General features: G+C 37.9%; 1 protein-coding gene across 3 annotated transcripts in view; it reads left to right on the top strand.

Annotated features, from left to right (window-relative positions):
• Window positions 1-14,635, top strand: part of METAP1D (methionyl aminopeptidase type 1D, mitochondrial) — a 49,785-nt gene that overhangs the window by 26,901 nt on the left and 8,249 nt on the right. For all 3 annotated transcript variants that reach the window (XM_075756661.1, XM_075756662.1, XM_075756660.1), the window contains exons 2-6: window positions 914-1,077; window positions 3,617-3,766; window positions 7,185-7,333; window positions 8,009-8,051; window positions 11,874-12,037. In XM_075756661.1, coding sequence (XP_075612776.1) covers window positions 914-1,077; window positions 3,617-3,766; window positions 7,185-7,333; window positions 8,009-8,051; window positions 11,874-12,037 — 670 coding nt within the window. The remainder of the gene's footprint in view (window positions 1-913; window positions 1,078-3,616; window positions 3,767-7,184; window positions 7,334-8,008; window positions 8,052-11,873; window positions 12,038-14,635) is intronic.

Raw genomic sequence — 14,635 nt, 5'->3', positions numbered from 1 at the left:
TGGTTTAATTGGGCAGTGTCAATAATCCTTTTGAATTTAGTATATTTCCCAGGTTTGATGCTAGCGTTGTCTTTTGTGATGCATTATTTTGGTTTTGATATCGCTGACAACCTTTGGGCCTCACAGCCCTTTTTTTTTTTTTTTTCCTTTTTAATTTTCTTTTTGAGGGGGGCAAAATGTGTCATTGCCCGACAACTAAGTTTGAGCAATGAATACTGTGATGAGCTGTCATCCTGAATTCCCATGTGAATTAAATGGAAATCTGATTCGAATATTCCAAGTCAGTTACAAATTTTAATCCCTTCAATTGCCTTTGGTCAAGATTAAAAATATTCCTTGAGGTTTGTTCTGTTGCCTGGCTAGGCAGGACAAATTAAGCCCGTTCCTTGTGTCTTGGCACAAATGATAAGACCGACATTAACTTGGTTATGCTCAAATCTATGACCAATTCTGCAAAAAAAACAGGTGAAAATATTGCCTGAAATCAACATTAAATAATTTTTTTTCTCTCCTATTTTCTTGCTATTGTCCCTTATTCACTGTTTCCCCAAACCTTGAACAGTGCAGCTCATAGCTGTGCAAATTGCTCTGAGCAGGGGCCGGTAGGAGCGTCACTCCTGTCTGTAAACTTTGGGGGGACTTTACCCACGTTACTTTTTAATGCATCGAACCAAAACAGATCTGGTATTTTATAACACTCTGAAGTATTGTTTGGGGAGATTTTTTATTGTATTGCTTCTTGGTGTTAATGCTCTTTCTCTAACGCTACAAGTTTGGACAATTTGAACTACCCTTGGGTACTACATGAGTTCTGTGGTTTGTTTGACATGATGCCCTTCTTCTTGCATACTTTCCATTTTGTAATGTGGTAGTAGAAAAAAATGTTAACCATTTTTAACTTTTCTGTTAACAGGTTCTATGACTGGCCATGTAATCTTTTCTTCGTGCAATCATATCTACCTGCACAGGCAGTCAAGCAATCAGCAGCGAAGATGCTTCTTTTTTCTGGGACAAAGAAATACTGCTTACAGTATAGTTTGGCCAGCCACGGTTTCTCCAGCTCACCCGGTTCCTGAGGTATTGCAATTTCTATTATCTAACCTGTTCTTCAGTCAATAGAGTTCGACTGCAGGCATGATCGAGTGTATTCGTTGTCCAACAGCTGGGGGTTTGGGTCACCATCTTGTTGCTTGGTCTGGTATTTGAAATAGGAGCACTGGTGAGAGAAGTTTTCAGCTGCCTACCATGTTAAACACAGTGGTGTATCTAGTTATTAGGGAGTTTAAACCTGGGGCTTGTTCAGTTAGGGTAGTATAAACGTGGAATATTATAAACATCTGCCAACACTTAACACTTCTGGGTCCAGATTCTCATTTTGGACAATTATAGATGGTCCTACCAGAAGTCAGTAGGAATCATTCATGATCATCCAAGTCCTTTTCTGTATAAATCTTTAGCAAGCTAATTATAAAAACGTTTATATTTTGCTGAAGGCTTTGTTAATTGGTTATGTCAGCTTTTGGAAGAAAACCTGCTGGTAGCTCTCCCACAACCCCACTGCACGTTCTAAACTTGTCTTTACTGTGCCTGAGTGGTTTTTTTTCTTGCAACATATTTTAGAGCCAAAAGGCACTTTTTCATGCAATTTTAACATGTGTTCCACTTCTGGTTTCCTTTTTTTTTTTTCTTTTTTTCCCCATTTAATTACAACTTACAGATTAACCATTTAGTATCTTTCCTTTAGCCAAAAGAAAACCAAACTACCCTTTCCAAACAGTGCTTTTCAGGATGTGTATTAGTACTTTTTTTATTTTTATATTTCATTTTATTATAGATTTCTTATGCAAAATATAGAGTATTTTCATGGGCCAGAAATACTAAAAAGTTAGAATCATAGAATCTTTAAGGTTGGAAAAGACTTCTAAGATCATCAAGTCCAACTGTGGAGTTGTTAGATAGGAAAGCAGATAAGGATGCTGGACGTAGGGCTCTTACACCTCAGAGGCTGTGGAAGCTCTGTGTGCAGGGAGAACATAGTTACATGTTTTGTATGTTTTCAAAGGTTTAAATATTGTAGAACTTACAAACTTTTTCTTCCTGTATTTAGAGGCTTCTTGTAGGATAGAGGGAGAAATATATTGTCATACTGAAAAGTTGTCTTCAGAGATCAGAGTTCTTAGACTGTTGACGTTCTTCAACTCTGAAAACTCGAGGGCAAAGTTATCACTTTATACAGAGTATGCCAGAAATCGCATTGAAATAACATGTTTTTTTTCCAGATGTTGGGGTGAAACTGTATATATAGACTTGTATGTTCACTCCATTGGGCTTCTCCCTTAACAGATCTTGCAGGTCAGCAGAGTCAGGTCTCAGCAATTACTAGATAAGTGCCCTCCAAGGGGAAAGCAAGGGTGCTGCTGTGTATGGACTTGCTAATACAGCAATTTATCTTTTCTTTTTCCTTCTAAATTAAGTCCCAAACTGCTGCAATAGGATGTTGTTAGGGTTGATATGCCATTAATTTGAACAAAATGTAAATCTGAAATTCTGTTGACTTGAATCCACTAAAGATAGTTTCACTTTTTATCAGACTAGGAATGAAATACGCATAGAAGTAACAATAGTCTTCCTTTTTAAAGTCCCACTAGAGCTAATTGGTTGCATCACTCTACTCCTACACCCTGATGTTGTGTGGCCTTGTGTACAGCCGAAGTGCCCACTTTTTTGCCTGCCAGCTTGAGTCTGTATTTTGTGAAGTCAGTGCGAAACTTGCCCCATGGCCAACATGGCAAAGAGTCAGCCTGGCTGTGGTGAGTGAAGGGAATCTTCCCCAGCCAGTGAAACAGCCCGTGACCCTCCAAGAGAAAGCACATTTCCACCTCTGTGCAAGATGTTACTGTTATTATTCATTTGTTGTGTTCATATACTTGTCAAGAAATTGTGGATTTAAAAAAATCAAAGTGAAATTTCATCTCTATATGATGGCTGAAACTTTCTGTGCAAAAAAAAAGTTTGTTACGCTTTCCTTGACACAGTGAATTGGGATACCCTTGGGATACCTATTATAGATGGGCAGCATATGAACTAGATTAACAAGTAAAAACTCTAAATTAAAGTAAGTTAAATCTTAAGGTTCTTAGTCAAAAAACAATCTCATGGAAGTTAACAGGAGTTTGGTCTGAGTGAGAAACTAAGGATTTGATCAGTTTTATATTTGAGCCTAATTCTGTATGTTTGTCCTGTCAGTTCCAGTGTTTAGATGCCTTTCGCAGAAAATGTGCCTCTCTGCAAAAGAAAGTAAAGAGTTTTTAAGTCTCTTTCTCACAGTTTTAAAAAACTTGCGACTGTCTGTGCTGGAAGTTGGCTGCGGTATCTGGGGTTTCAGCACTGGAAGGTTAACAGACTGTATAAGTCAGTAGTAACAGGCAATGTTAAGTTCAAAAGGGCAGTGGAAGAAATACTGAGGCAGCCTTGAGGGTTTGCCCTGATGGCTTAGGAAGGTCGATACTACGACAGAAAGGGCAAGCTGCCATGAAGCAGGAGGCAGTATCTGAGAAAATGATCCCATTGTCGTGCTCAGTTTTCTGATCTTCATTTTCAATCCTTTTTCTCCAAGCACATAAAGAAGCCAGACTATGTGACGACAGGCATTATACCAGACTGGGGAGACGACATAGAAATTAAGAATGAAGATCAGATTCAAGGACTTCGTCAAGCTTGTCAATTGGCCCGTCGTGTCCTGCTTCTGGCTGGAAAGGGCTTAAAGGTAACAATTACAGAAGTCTCATAACAGCTTGGATGTCTTTTATGCTTTCACTTGTTTGGCGGGGTTTTTTCTACTTTTTTTTTTTTACTTTCCCTTAGTGTGCATCCAACTTTAAGTTACATCCTGAAAAAAGAAGGATTTGTTAATTTTTGATTCAGTCCATGATATGGCTGTTTAATTATTTCTGTATTTTGGACTTATGTAGTACTTAGAGTGAGTTGCTGGCTGAGGCGTAGTGTCGCTCTGTAATCTCCCTCTGTTCAGATTGTGCCAAATCATATGAGTTTCTCGTAAGGCCCACACTACATTTTTCCCTTTCATTTCATGGCCCATATTCCTCATGCATCCTGCTTTCCAGCTCTGCATGTGTGCAAGTCCAAAGGGCTGGGCTGCCTCCTCCATTCCTGTCCATCCTTCAGCCCCTCGCTGTCCCGCAGGGTCCAGCACGACACAAATCGTAGAGCTGCTGTTGGGGAGAAAACAGCTGCCAAATTCTACACAATTTTCCAGAATGCATTGACAATAAAGGCTCATGGTTTCCAGTAATGTTTCTACAGTATGCTTTTTGGGATACCTCCCAAGTTAAAATGTACTGGGAGGAACCTTCTAGCAGGTTTTTGCAGATGAAGGAGTGCTTCTTTAGCCTTGCCTTGGTATTTCATGTAATAGCATACTGGATAGCGTAAAATGGGTTGAGTAGCTATGAGATGCAGAGATAGATGGGGACTGTAGGTCAATGCCATTGACTTAAAAGGGGAAAAAGTTATCAGTGTACTGTGCATTTTTCTTTCAGCTATCATCACGCTTTCCCAGAGGTTTAATTCTGGAGCTGGGGTAGCCAATAACAAAACTACCTGAAGCTTTAATCTTACATATGCTCGTGCATGTTCAATTTCTTTACGTGCGATTATTTCTCAGTACAGTAAAACTTACTCGTGTAAAGTTAAGAGCATATACATGTTTCTGAAGGGTCAGGGTGCAGTTTGGGTTATGAATGAGAGCAGTTTTTCACTAATAAACTTTGGTGGTTGTTATATGCAAAATATATGTATACGCAGCACAGTGTAGCTTATGATGCAGTTCATAGTATGTGCCAAGTCATACATAATATCAAAATGTTACATATATGTAATGAACATTTTGGAGAAAAGCAAATAAGGTAAGAATTGCATGCCCATAAGCTGTGGGACTGGGAAGGAGGTGGCACTTGGAGTTGCAGTGCTGAGACCACTGCCCTGGTCAGCCGCAGACAAGGGGTGAGCTCCCTTTTACACCTGTAAGTGTTTGGCCAAGACTGGGAGGATGCTCCAAAACCCTCCCTCATCAACAAGGAGCATCTTCTGCTTTCCAGCCTGACACTGCACATGGCCAGTTTATATCCATTTGTTCTTGTGCCAGCACTGCTCTTTCATTTAAACAGCTTCCTGCCTTTCCTTGAGTCTGTCCCCTTCACACAGTAATAGAGCTATTACAGCTTTCAGTGCGCCAGACTAAACAAACCAAGCTCTTTTAGGCTATTTTCATAAGGTAAACTCTACATTCGTATTTTATCTGAAGAGCCCCATCCCTCCACCTGTTCCTGTTGTCTTCCTGAACCCACCTTGCACACAGCCCTCCAAACCAGCTCTCGCCTGTGCTTTCACTAATAGCAGTAACTACCCCCAGTATAACAAAGGTGCGTTATGATGCATGGATGCAGAGGGACAAAGTTTGGGCTGAGCCTGGGTTTGATATTACCATTTACTGCCTGTGGGACTTAAAACCACAATATGGTATTATATATGATAGCATTTCCTGGGTTTGAGCTTAAAGATTTGGGAATAAAGCAGCAAATTCTGTGACACGGAAGTATTTTGTTAGATACCATCAGATTGCCCCATCCCAAATAAGAGATGAGGTGCACAGTAGGTGCATCCCCAACATTGCCCAGCTAGCAAAAACTCTTTTAAAAAAGTAAAGCAGATAGTGTTAAAAGGAGAACTTTTTGGTGTGTAAGCCTGCCACGCAGAAAGCACAGATCTGTCTGCTGAGTGTCCAAAAGCCACGTCAAATTCCTTGAGCAGAGCAGCAGCAGACAGCACCCAATCTGGTACATAGCAGTTCAGATTGTCTATGGGCTGAAGATGATAGATGGGTGAGTGAAGGCAGTAGCAACAAACCTGTATTTATCCAGAACCGATGGCTGCAGTATCCAATACAGACAGCACACCGGGGCTGCAATGACTACTGCAAAGCAGGGGGGTTGCACAGTAACCCCAAACCCTGGTCTTGAGTGGGTTCATCGCTCCTCATCTGCCCAACCACGTTTTCGTGCTGAACAAGATGCAAATAGATTTTATCCTCAACATAGTAGACAAGTGCACTCCGCTGTATTCACTGTGCATGATCACTGAATATTTCAATATATGGATAAGTATGCCTCCAGCGCCACAGCCTGCCTATATTCCACGTGTTACTAAAAAGTCCTCCAAAATCACAGCCGCTGTAGTGTATGTGTACGAAGTATGATTTTCAAAGGCTCAAAACTCATTCAAATCAAAATCAATTTGCAGAGGAACCCTCAAAGGCACTTCTTCTCAATGAGGGAGGTTTCCCTACCAAATTTCAAATTTCAGCTCTAACCATTCCAGACACAGAGTCGATCCAAAAAGAAAAGCGAGAAGAATGTTATTTTAAGCGTGTACGTTTTCCACTCCATGGATACTCAGAAATGGCTGAATGATTTATGAGAGGGTTTTTTTAATATGTAAAATCATGAGAAACAGATGAATCTAGAAAATGCCAAGCATAAAAATGAAGATTTCTAAAAATGATGGGTAAGCGCTTGTAGATTCACTGTGATCATCCAGGCTATGGTAACTTTAAATAAAATATCCTCAAGATACAAAGCCAAATATTTAACTATTTTATACAATTAAAGAATACTTGGAAAACAATTCCATAAAATGCACAAGTACATTATGATAAATGTACTGGGCAGTTACAAGAATTAAGATCCTTTTTTTTTTTTTTTTTTTTTTTTTAATAAAAAGGGAAAGTAATGTTGTGTTTTGAAGGACTGAAAGCATTGAAACCAGACATTTCTATAGCAGCTACTGAAACAAAATGCCATGGAAAATTGGTGTCTCTGAGAAAGCAAATGTGGGAAAAAGAACGGAAAGGAAGTAGGCAGTATTTTAGGTTTTCTAGGAACCTTTGAGTGCTCGTTTCTACTGCATGCTTTATTCAAAACCTTTTTCCCTTTAAAATAAAGGTCTAGTATATCAATAAAGTGTATCAGACAGTTTAGTGTTTTGTATCAAAACAATGTATTCGAAACATCCAAGATTTCATTGAAACGCTTGGCTGCAATCACATTCGGTGAGTATGAGAAACTTATCTTTGCTTTTTTAACGGGATGTTATGTTTGATATTTTAGGTTGGCATGACAACTGAAGAAATAGATTCCATTGTTCATCATGAAATAATCAGACAGAATGCCTATCCTTCACCTCTGGGCTATGGAGGTTTTCCAAAATCTGTTTGTACTTCTGTAAACAACGTGGTATGTCATGGTATTCCTGACAGGTATTTCCCCAATAATATACATTTTACCACCAGGGATGAAAATGTTAAACTGGCATTAATAAATTGTGTTTAATATTGAACATACTTCAGCTTAACTAAATGTCATATGTAAACCTATTGCAGATGCATATCATGTTACCATATAATGTTGATAGATGTTATAGAAATGTATGTGAAGTAGAAAAAAAAAATTATCCTGTTTGTCCAGATACTTTTAAAAAATAGCATAATGCCTTTAGAGTTTAGCATGTGGAGAAAAAATCAGTACAGTCTGATTTTTATTTTTTTTCCTCCAGCAAAATAAGTATAGGGTAAGGAAGAAATAGATTTGAATTTATGTGGTGGTGGTTTTTTTTTATTTGCAATACATTCAGCTACTCACAAAGTAAAATATGAACCCTAGTGAGGAAAAAAGAATAAATATAATGGTAGATTTTTTCAGGTGTTGATATGTTTTTCTGGTAGTTGTTTCTCATTTTATATTCAGCTACACTTGTTCTCTAAGTAGTGAGAGCTGAACATTAAAAATGGTTATTCTGTTTGCCTCTGCCTTCCTCCAGCACGAAATATCTACCCCCTGATTTTTTATGTATGTGTCATTAGGTGTTTATTCTTATATTTCCTTTGTTGGGAACTGTCTGTCACCATTATTTTTTTTTTCTGTTTATGTTTCAGTCGACCTCTTCAGGATGGAGATATTATCAACATTGATGTCACAGTGAGTAATTCATATAAAAAATAGTCTTTGATCAACTTTAGAATCACTAGTAGCAACAGGAAGAATAGTGGATTGGAGATGGGGGATGCACAGATGGATGTGCTGTTTACTTCTGAGCCAAGGCACAAGCAGCTGGTTTCCTTTTTTGTTTTTAACTGTGTGTTTATTCCAGCTAGACCCAGGCCTGACTTGAATTTAGGACTGGAATCAGATGCACTGAGATCAATGTTGGCCTAAGTGAAATGTCAACCCAATCCTGCTATGTGTCATGTTTTTGAGAAGGTGTAATTGTTATTGATCCACTGTGTAGTTAATGCAGAGCACCACAGTACTGGGCAGCAGCTGAAGATAGATATGTATGAGATGAGCTAACATGAAGAAAGCCAGCATTTTTCCTTCACTCTGCCAAGATTGATCTTCCTCTTCCTGCTGATTTTGAGTGGGGCCTGTCATTATCTTACTCTGTCATTAGAGGCTACATTGGCCTGTGTATGTCAGTCTATTTGGACAGCAACTCTTTTGCTAGCAGTGTTCCCTACATTTATTAAAATCCCTGAAGGTAGTGTTGTGTTCCATTTCTGGTATAAAAGCCCTGAACCTTTTGCGGAGAAACAGAAATAGTGTGATATAACCGTGACTTAGTATTTCCAGAGAATGGTCAATTATAGCTATTTAAATAAACACCGGCTGGATTTCTTAGGAGCAAGAAAGTACAGAAACTGGAAACCTAATTCGTGTTTCATTTATGAAAAAAAATTATTCATCTCTTGCAGAAGCTTTTTTTTTTCTTTTTACTGTGCATGTTTTTATTTTCCCAAAGTGCAGTTTATTTCTAATATGCACACAGACGTCTTTTGAATCCCACCATTATTTTGCAATAATATGTCACACACAAGGCAGTAACATCTCATAAGAAAAAGCTTTTTTAATCATTAAAGAAACTCTTGGTAACTTGATACTGTTTTCCATGGGCCCAAATTTCATACTGGCAGAAGCAAAGAAATCTCCAGCAGACCTACTTCTGAGCATGAAGTTCAAACTTCCTAAAATATTTTTTCTATTAAAATTAGTGTCAGTGACCTTTTTCCCATGGTATTACTCATGTGTGATCCAGAACTGGGTTTGTTGGGTTTTTTGCAATTTTACTAAATTCTTCCCTGTCTCCATATTTTCCAATGTAGAATTCTGACTATCAAGTGATATCAGTGTGACGTGTCATCTTTAAGGTGTATTTTTGGCCTAAATTTTTACTGTAGTGAACTGATGGATTTCTGCTCATTTTACTAGACTAAATCTGTTTGCAACAGCAAAGGATTTAACAATCTGGTTTCTTTGTATTTTAGGGTTTTTTGTTTGTTTGTTTGCTTTAGCTGTCAGGATAATAATGATTCCTTAGATTACAAAAAGTGTAGGTTCATATCACAGATACTTTCTGTGATAAACTAAACTGAACGTTTTTATATTAATGTGGTGTGCATATTTTTGTCCACTCTGCTTTACAAACAATATCTGACTAAATGTAAGTGGTGTTTTTCAAGATATATTTTTATTTGTTTTCTCTTTATCCTCATAAAATAAAATAAATCTTGAAGTTTCTGTGAATGTGAAGATTCCTGCGAGGATGGGAATTGCAGATTATCTTTGTAAAGATATTTTTGTCATTTAAAACTGAACTGTGTTGTGTTTGATAATTGCTCAGTTATAAAATATCTGAGGAAAAAATATTACTTTGCAGCATTGCTAATTATATTTTAGCTTATCTTTCATAAGCAAAACTGGGACGTTTCACAGGTGGACAAAATAAAAATCAAAGTAAATATTTCACAACAAATTGTTTATAATTGTGTGCAGGTTCTATAAAATGATTAAATAACATTCTAGTTATTAAGTGTAATATATATATATACACTGCATAAATTATTTGGAAAAAAATTTTGCATTATTAAGATGGTAGAATTTCATAGATGAAATACAAATTTTATTGGTCTGAATCATGTAGCCTTTAAAATGTATTTTAGTGTAGAAACAAAAGCATTATCCATCACTGAATCCTGAGCATAGTGCAATTTTCAGCCTGCCATTACCAGGTTAACGTTTCTTACAACTTGGTTCTTTCATTGACTTTTAAGAAATTAGTGTGTTATAGTTGCTGTGGTTATAGCTTATTAACGTCAAAAATATGTAATTCCAGTTGATGGGCTGCAGTAAATATTATTATTATTATTTTTAAACTCTCCTGTGTTTTAAATCTGTATTTGCTTTTCCAGGATGATGATGTTTAATGCTGGGATTTTGTGTGTTGTACTTGCTAGAGCTAAAAATGAACTAGTTCAGTTTAAATATGAACTAGCTAGATTAAAACCTGCCCAACGAGCATTAAATTATAAAAAATAGATTTAGTGGCAGCCTGGACTGGCAGAAGGTGTAGAGCCAGGGATTGCAGCCGCTCTCCACTGGAGTGGTGGCAACATGATTGGACCCTTGCTGGCACTCACCTTTTTTTAAAACACCCCTTGCTCCTAACTGCCTGCATTTTATTTACATCTTGGCCCAAACACAAACCTGGCCTTGGGATAAAATGTCTGTAGCCAGGTTTGGTTTTGTTTTTTGGTTGGTTGGTTGTTTTTTTGTTTTTTTTTTTTTTAGTTTGGAATGGACCAGAAAGAATGTGAGTCTGTCTTTCACAAATAGCTCACCAGTGGCAAAAGTTCAGTGCTTCGAGCTTGGTGAGTTATTAGCCCTAGGATAGTTACCCACTGTTCGAGGGGGAGGAAAAAATGTTTTAGAAGATCTAAACCGTGCACCATTATAATTTGTCTTTCTGGAGGGAAATTTGGCTTAGTCTTACAGTTATGTACCTGTCTGCCATACTGCAGAGCTGCAAACCCCATTTTAATGGGGTGTTGCAGAGCTCTGTAGTGCAGAGCCAGGGTTTCCTGTGCCTGGCAGAGAGTTTCTGGAGAACTGAGATTTAATGAATCTCTTTAATTTTGACCTATGAAATGTCAAAAAAAAAAAAAAAAAGGTACATAATTCATTCAATGGGGTGCCATGTTTTCAGCACACGAAACCTTGTGATGCCAGAATGGTATATTTATTCTCTTTCAAAATTCATCTCTGGAAATCAGAAATAAAATCCAAAATTAATGCCCCATTGTAGTTTAAAAGTGAGATTAAAGAAAACATACAGCAGCGGATGGTAGATTTGGCCCATGCTTTTCATGGGGCTTCCTCTGGGTGTTGGCAGCAGGGTACATCTCTCACCCAGCTGCGCACAGCATCACTTCAGCCCCTCACCAGGGGATGCCAGCTGCGGAGGTACGGGTCTCCCTGCAAGCCCCCGATGGGTCTCCCAGTGCCCACGGCCAGCACCAGGGCTTGATGTCCTACCCCTGTGGGGTGCGAGCAGGTCCCTGGCCCCAGGGGTGGACAGCCAGGGCAGGTGGGCACCCAAGGGCCTCCAAGGCTCCCTTCAACCCATGCACAGCCCCAACCCATCTTCTTGCATGCAGCCCAGCTAGCCTCCTGTCTTGTAGCTGAGCAATGTCACCATCTGGTGCACTGCTGGGCAAAGATGCACAACTTTTGCATTTCTTGAATTTTCAATTGGCAACCCCTGTGCACCTTGCAGTCTTTCACGCTTTTGTTTTTTCTCTCTGCAATGTTTTGCTTTTCCAATCTTATTCTTGCAAATACAGCTTACCTGTGGTCTGTCTGTTGCAAAATATGGCTCATTCCTAGAAAGAATGGATTTAATTAAGGAGATGATCTGTTTCTGGATGCAAAATGAGAAAATGTCCTTACATTTCTGCATATATTTAGGTGTATTACAATGGCTACCATGGTGACACTTCTGAAACCTTTTTGGTGGGCAATGTGGATAAATCTGGTCAAAAGTTAGTGGAGGTTGCCAGGAAATGTAGAGATGAAGCAATTGCAGCTTGCAGACCAGGGGCTCCCTTCTCTGTAATTGGAAACACAATCAGGTAAGCCTTATATTGACAAGTAAAGGGAGGGCTGGCAAGTGGGACAAAGGTTATTGGTGGTTTGGTATAAAGCTGATGACATGTTTTATGATTCAAAACCATCATTTCAGTCTGATATCAGTATGTGAACTGCCAAGCTATAATGTTGTTCCTTGGGTAAGAGAGATTTTTTTTTTTTAAAGTGAATTACACTACGGTCAGCAAAGATATCTGTAGAGAGAGTCAAAGATATATTCATAAGGTAAATTTAAATTAACAGATGTGATTTGCAGTGGGGCTTTGTTTATTTTTTATTTGTGTGTGAAACTACACCACATCTGTCTAACAATGTAAGAGGGTTAGAAACCATGTTTTTCGTTGTATTGCAGTAACAAATGTTACAAAGGAATTAGTCAACATAAATATGTCTCTTTGTTTAAAAAGTACAAAAATATTTAACTCGAGAGCTTCTGATCTTACAAAGAGCAGTGCATGCTAACATCACAGGGAAAAAAGAGCTCACATTCAGAGATTTTTCCCTATTTTGCATCTCTTCTTGCCTTCACATAAACGCAGTCATGACTCTTCTTCTGCTGGTGATTTTGAATAAAAGTACGGCTTAGTTTTTTGAAGGTACCTATGGATTATTTTAAAATGTTTGCCAAAAAAAAATAGACATATATTGTATACATTTCATTAAGCAATACTTCTCTGGACTATTAATGGTCCCAACATGCTATTGAATACATTCTGATTACTTAAAAGCTGCAAGGCTTAGTCACCTTGAAAGGATGTTGCTTTTTTTTTTTCTTTGTAAATCTTCAAATACTTTAAGGAAAAAAGAGAACAGCAAAATATCAGTTAGATGTATTTATAGCTTTAAAAATATTGTAACAGAGTCTGAATCAAACTTTAGTAAAACCTCTTTGGGTTATATCTGAGAAGCTTTTATTGAAGACTTTGTATAAAATTGTGTTTTTGACAGTTTTAAATTATAGGCTAACTAGCCTGGAGAAAAAGGATAGTGTCTTTCTGTTCTTTCATAGGAAATGTTGAATCAGACCCCTACTGGGAAAAGAAATTTAATGCATATCTCACTATCTTACTGTCCATGAATATAATAGAAGTGAATTCAAAATGTAGTTTTATTTTTGCAAATGGGATGAGTCGATAGATGCACCTCATATTTTTGAACACCTAGGGTTCAACAAATTTACTGGTGGTGCTCTTGCATTTTAACAAAATTTATTCTTGAGTAGAAGGGGGCACAGAACACTGGATTCTTATTCAAGCATTCTATCGAGCTCTGCATTCATGGCTGTGTCTAAAGGGCATGTCAGCCTTTGATTCTCTCTGAGAGGTAATTATCCTTTTCCTGTCACGGAACAACAAATGATAGCTAACTACAGAGGCACATTTGCAGTAGTCACATTCATCAACTGCAGAAAAAAAATTCAATTTAATTGTGCAACACAGCTGCACATAGGCTTTTTGAGCATTTCTGTTGTTCTCCCTGTCTTGCTATTCCTCCCTCCAGATCTATTTTTTAAACTTTTTTCTGGTTATTTTTTTCCCCCTTTTTGTCTCTTCTTCCATTTTTACTCTCTGTACTTTCTTGTTAAAGTAATTTTCCTTTGTGGCTCTCATTCTTTTTTCCCCATTGAAGGCTATGAATGTAGAAAATTATCACAATTACTCATATAATTGAGCCTCTTTGTAGCAAGTGCAACTCCAGTAGCCTTTCTCCATCATGAAAATGGTTTCATTATAGGGTTTTTCATATTCTCTGACACCATCTACACAGAGGAACAGGCGTGCAGATGAGATGTACTAGGAACAGGGTAGATCAGTAAGGTCACAGTAGGAATAATTAGCTCTGCTATGGAAAGAGCATCTAGGCCTTTTACTGCTACATAAATGTACTGTCCGTGGCTTTTAGTCACAAAAAAACTTACTAACAAATGGAGCTCCCGCCTACTACTTTGAAAAAAAGATTTGTATCAACACTACAATTTTCCATCATTAAGACTAATAACACAGAGCCTAGTATACATCAAGGGGAATAAAAAGAAAAATCTCACATTCAAGTGGCGGCTGGGTGCTGACCTTTGTTCCCTTTTTTTGTGTTCAACTTAACTCTTTACAAAAAAGAGCCACACGCCACACCAACATGCAGGTGAACTCCAGCTAGTGCTAGCAAAGCATGGCATTCAATTGGAAAATCTGATAAATCTCCATGCAGGATAATGCATTTCATTACAGATTCACTACATTAATTCTAGCTGTATTAAAAAAAAGAAAAAAAGAAAAGAAAAGAAAGAAAAAGAACAGAATTGAATGTGACATTGGATTTTTGCTGTGTTGGTATGGAGGTCAGTTTACTTTCAAAGTGTAAATATATATCAGCGCCCCCTTTGAAAAGCAGCTTAATCAAAGCTAGTAGCTGTTCAAAACTGCATATGAAATAGCAGGTCATTAACTTTATTTCTCAAGATTTTTTCATGTAGACAATTTAAATGTGCTGATTTGTTTAGAACTACTTTAATGCTGCCTCTGCTGAAAGATTGCCTTGGTTTGGCGAAGCTGTTTGGTTTTGGTTATTCGTCATTTGACATTTGC

The sequence above is a fragment of the Balearica regulorum genome, chromosome 6 (assembly GCF_011004875.1).
Source record: "Balearica regulorum gibbericeps isolate bBalReg1 chromosome 6, bBalReg1.pri, whole genome shotgun sequence".
NCBI lineage: Eukaryota > Metazoa > Chordata > Aves > Gruiformes > Gruidae > Balearica > Balearica regulorum.
Note: the sequence above shows the minus strand (reverse complement) of the source record. Positions and strands in the feature narration are given on the sequence as shown.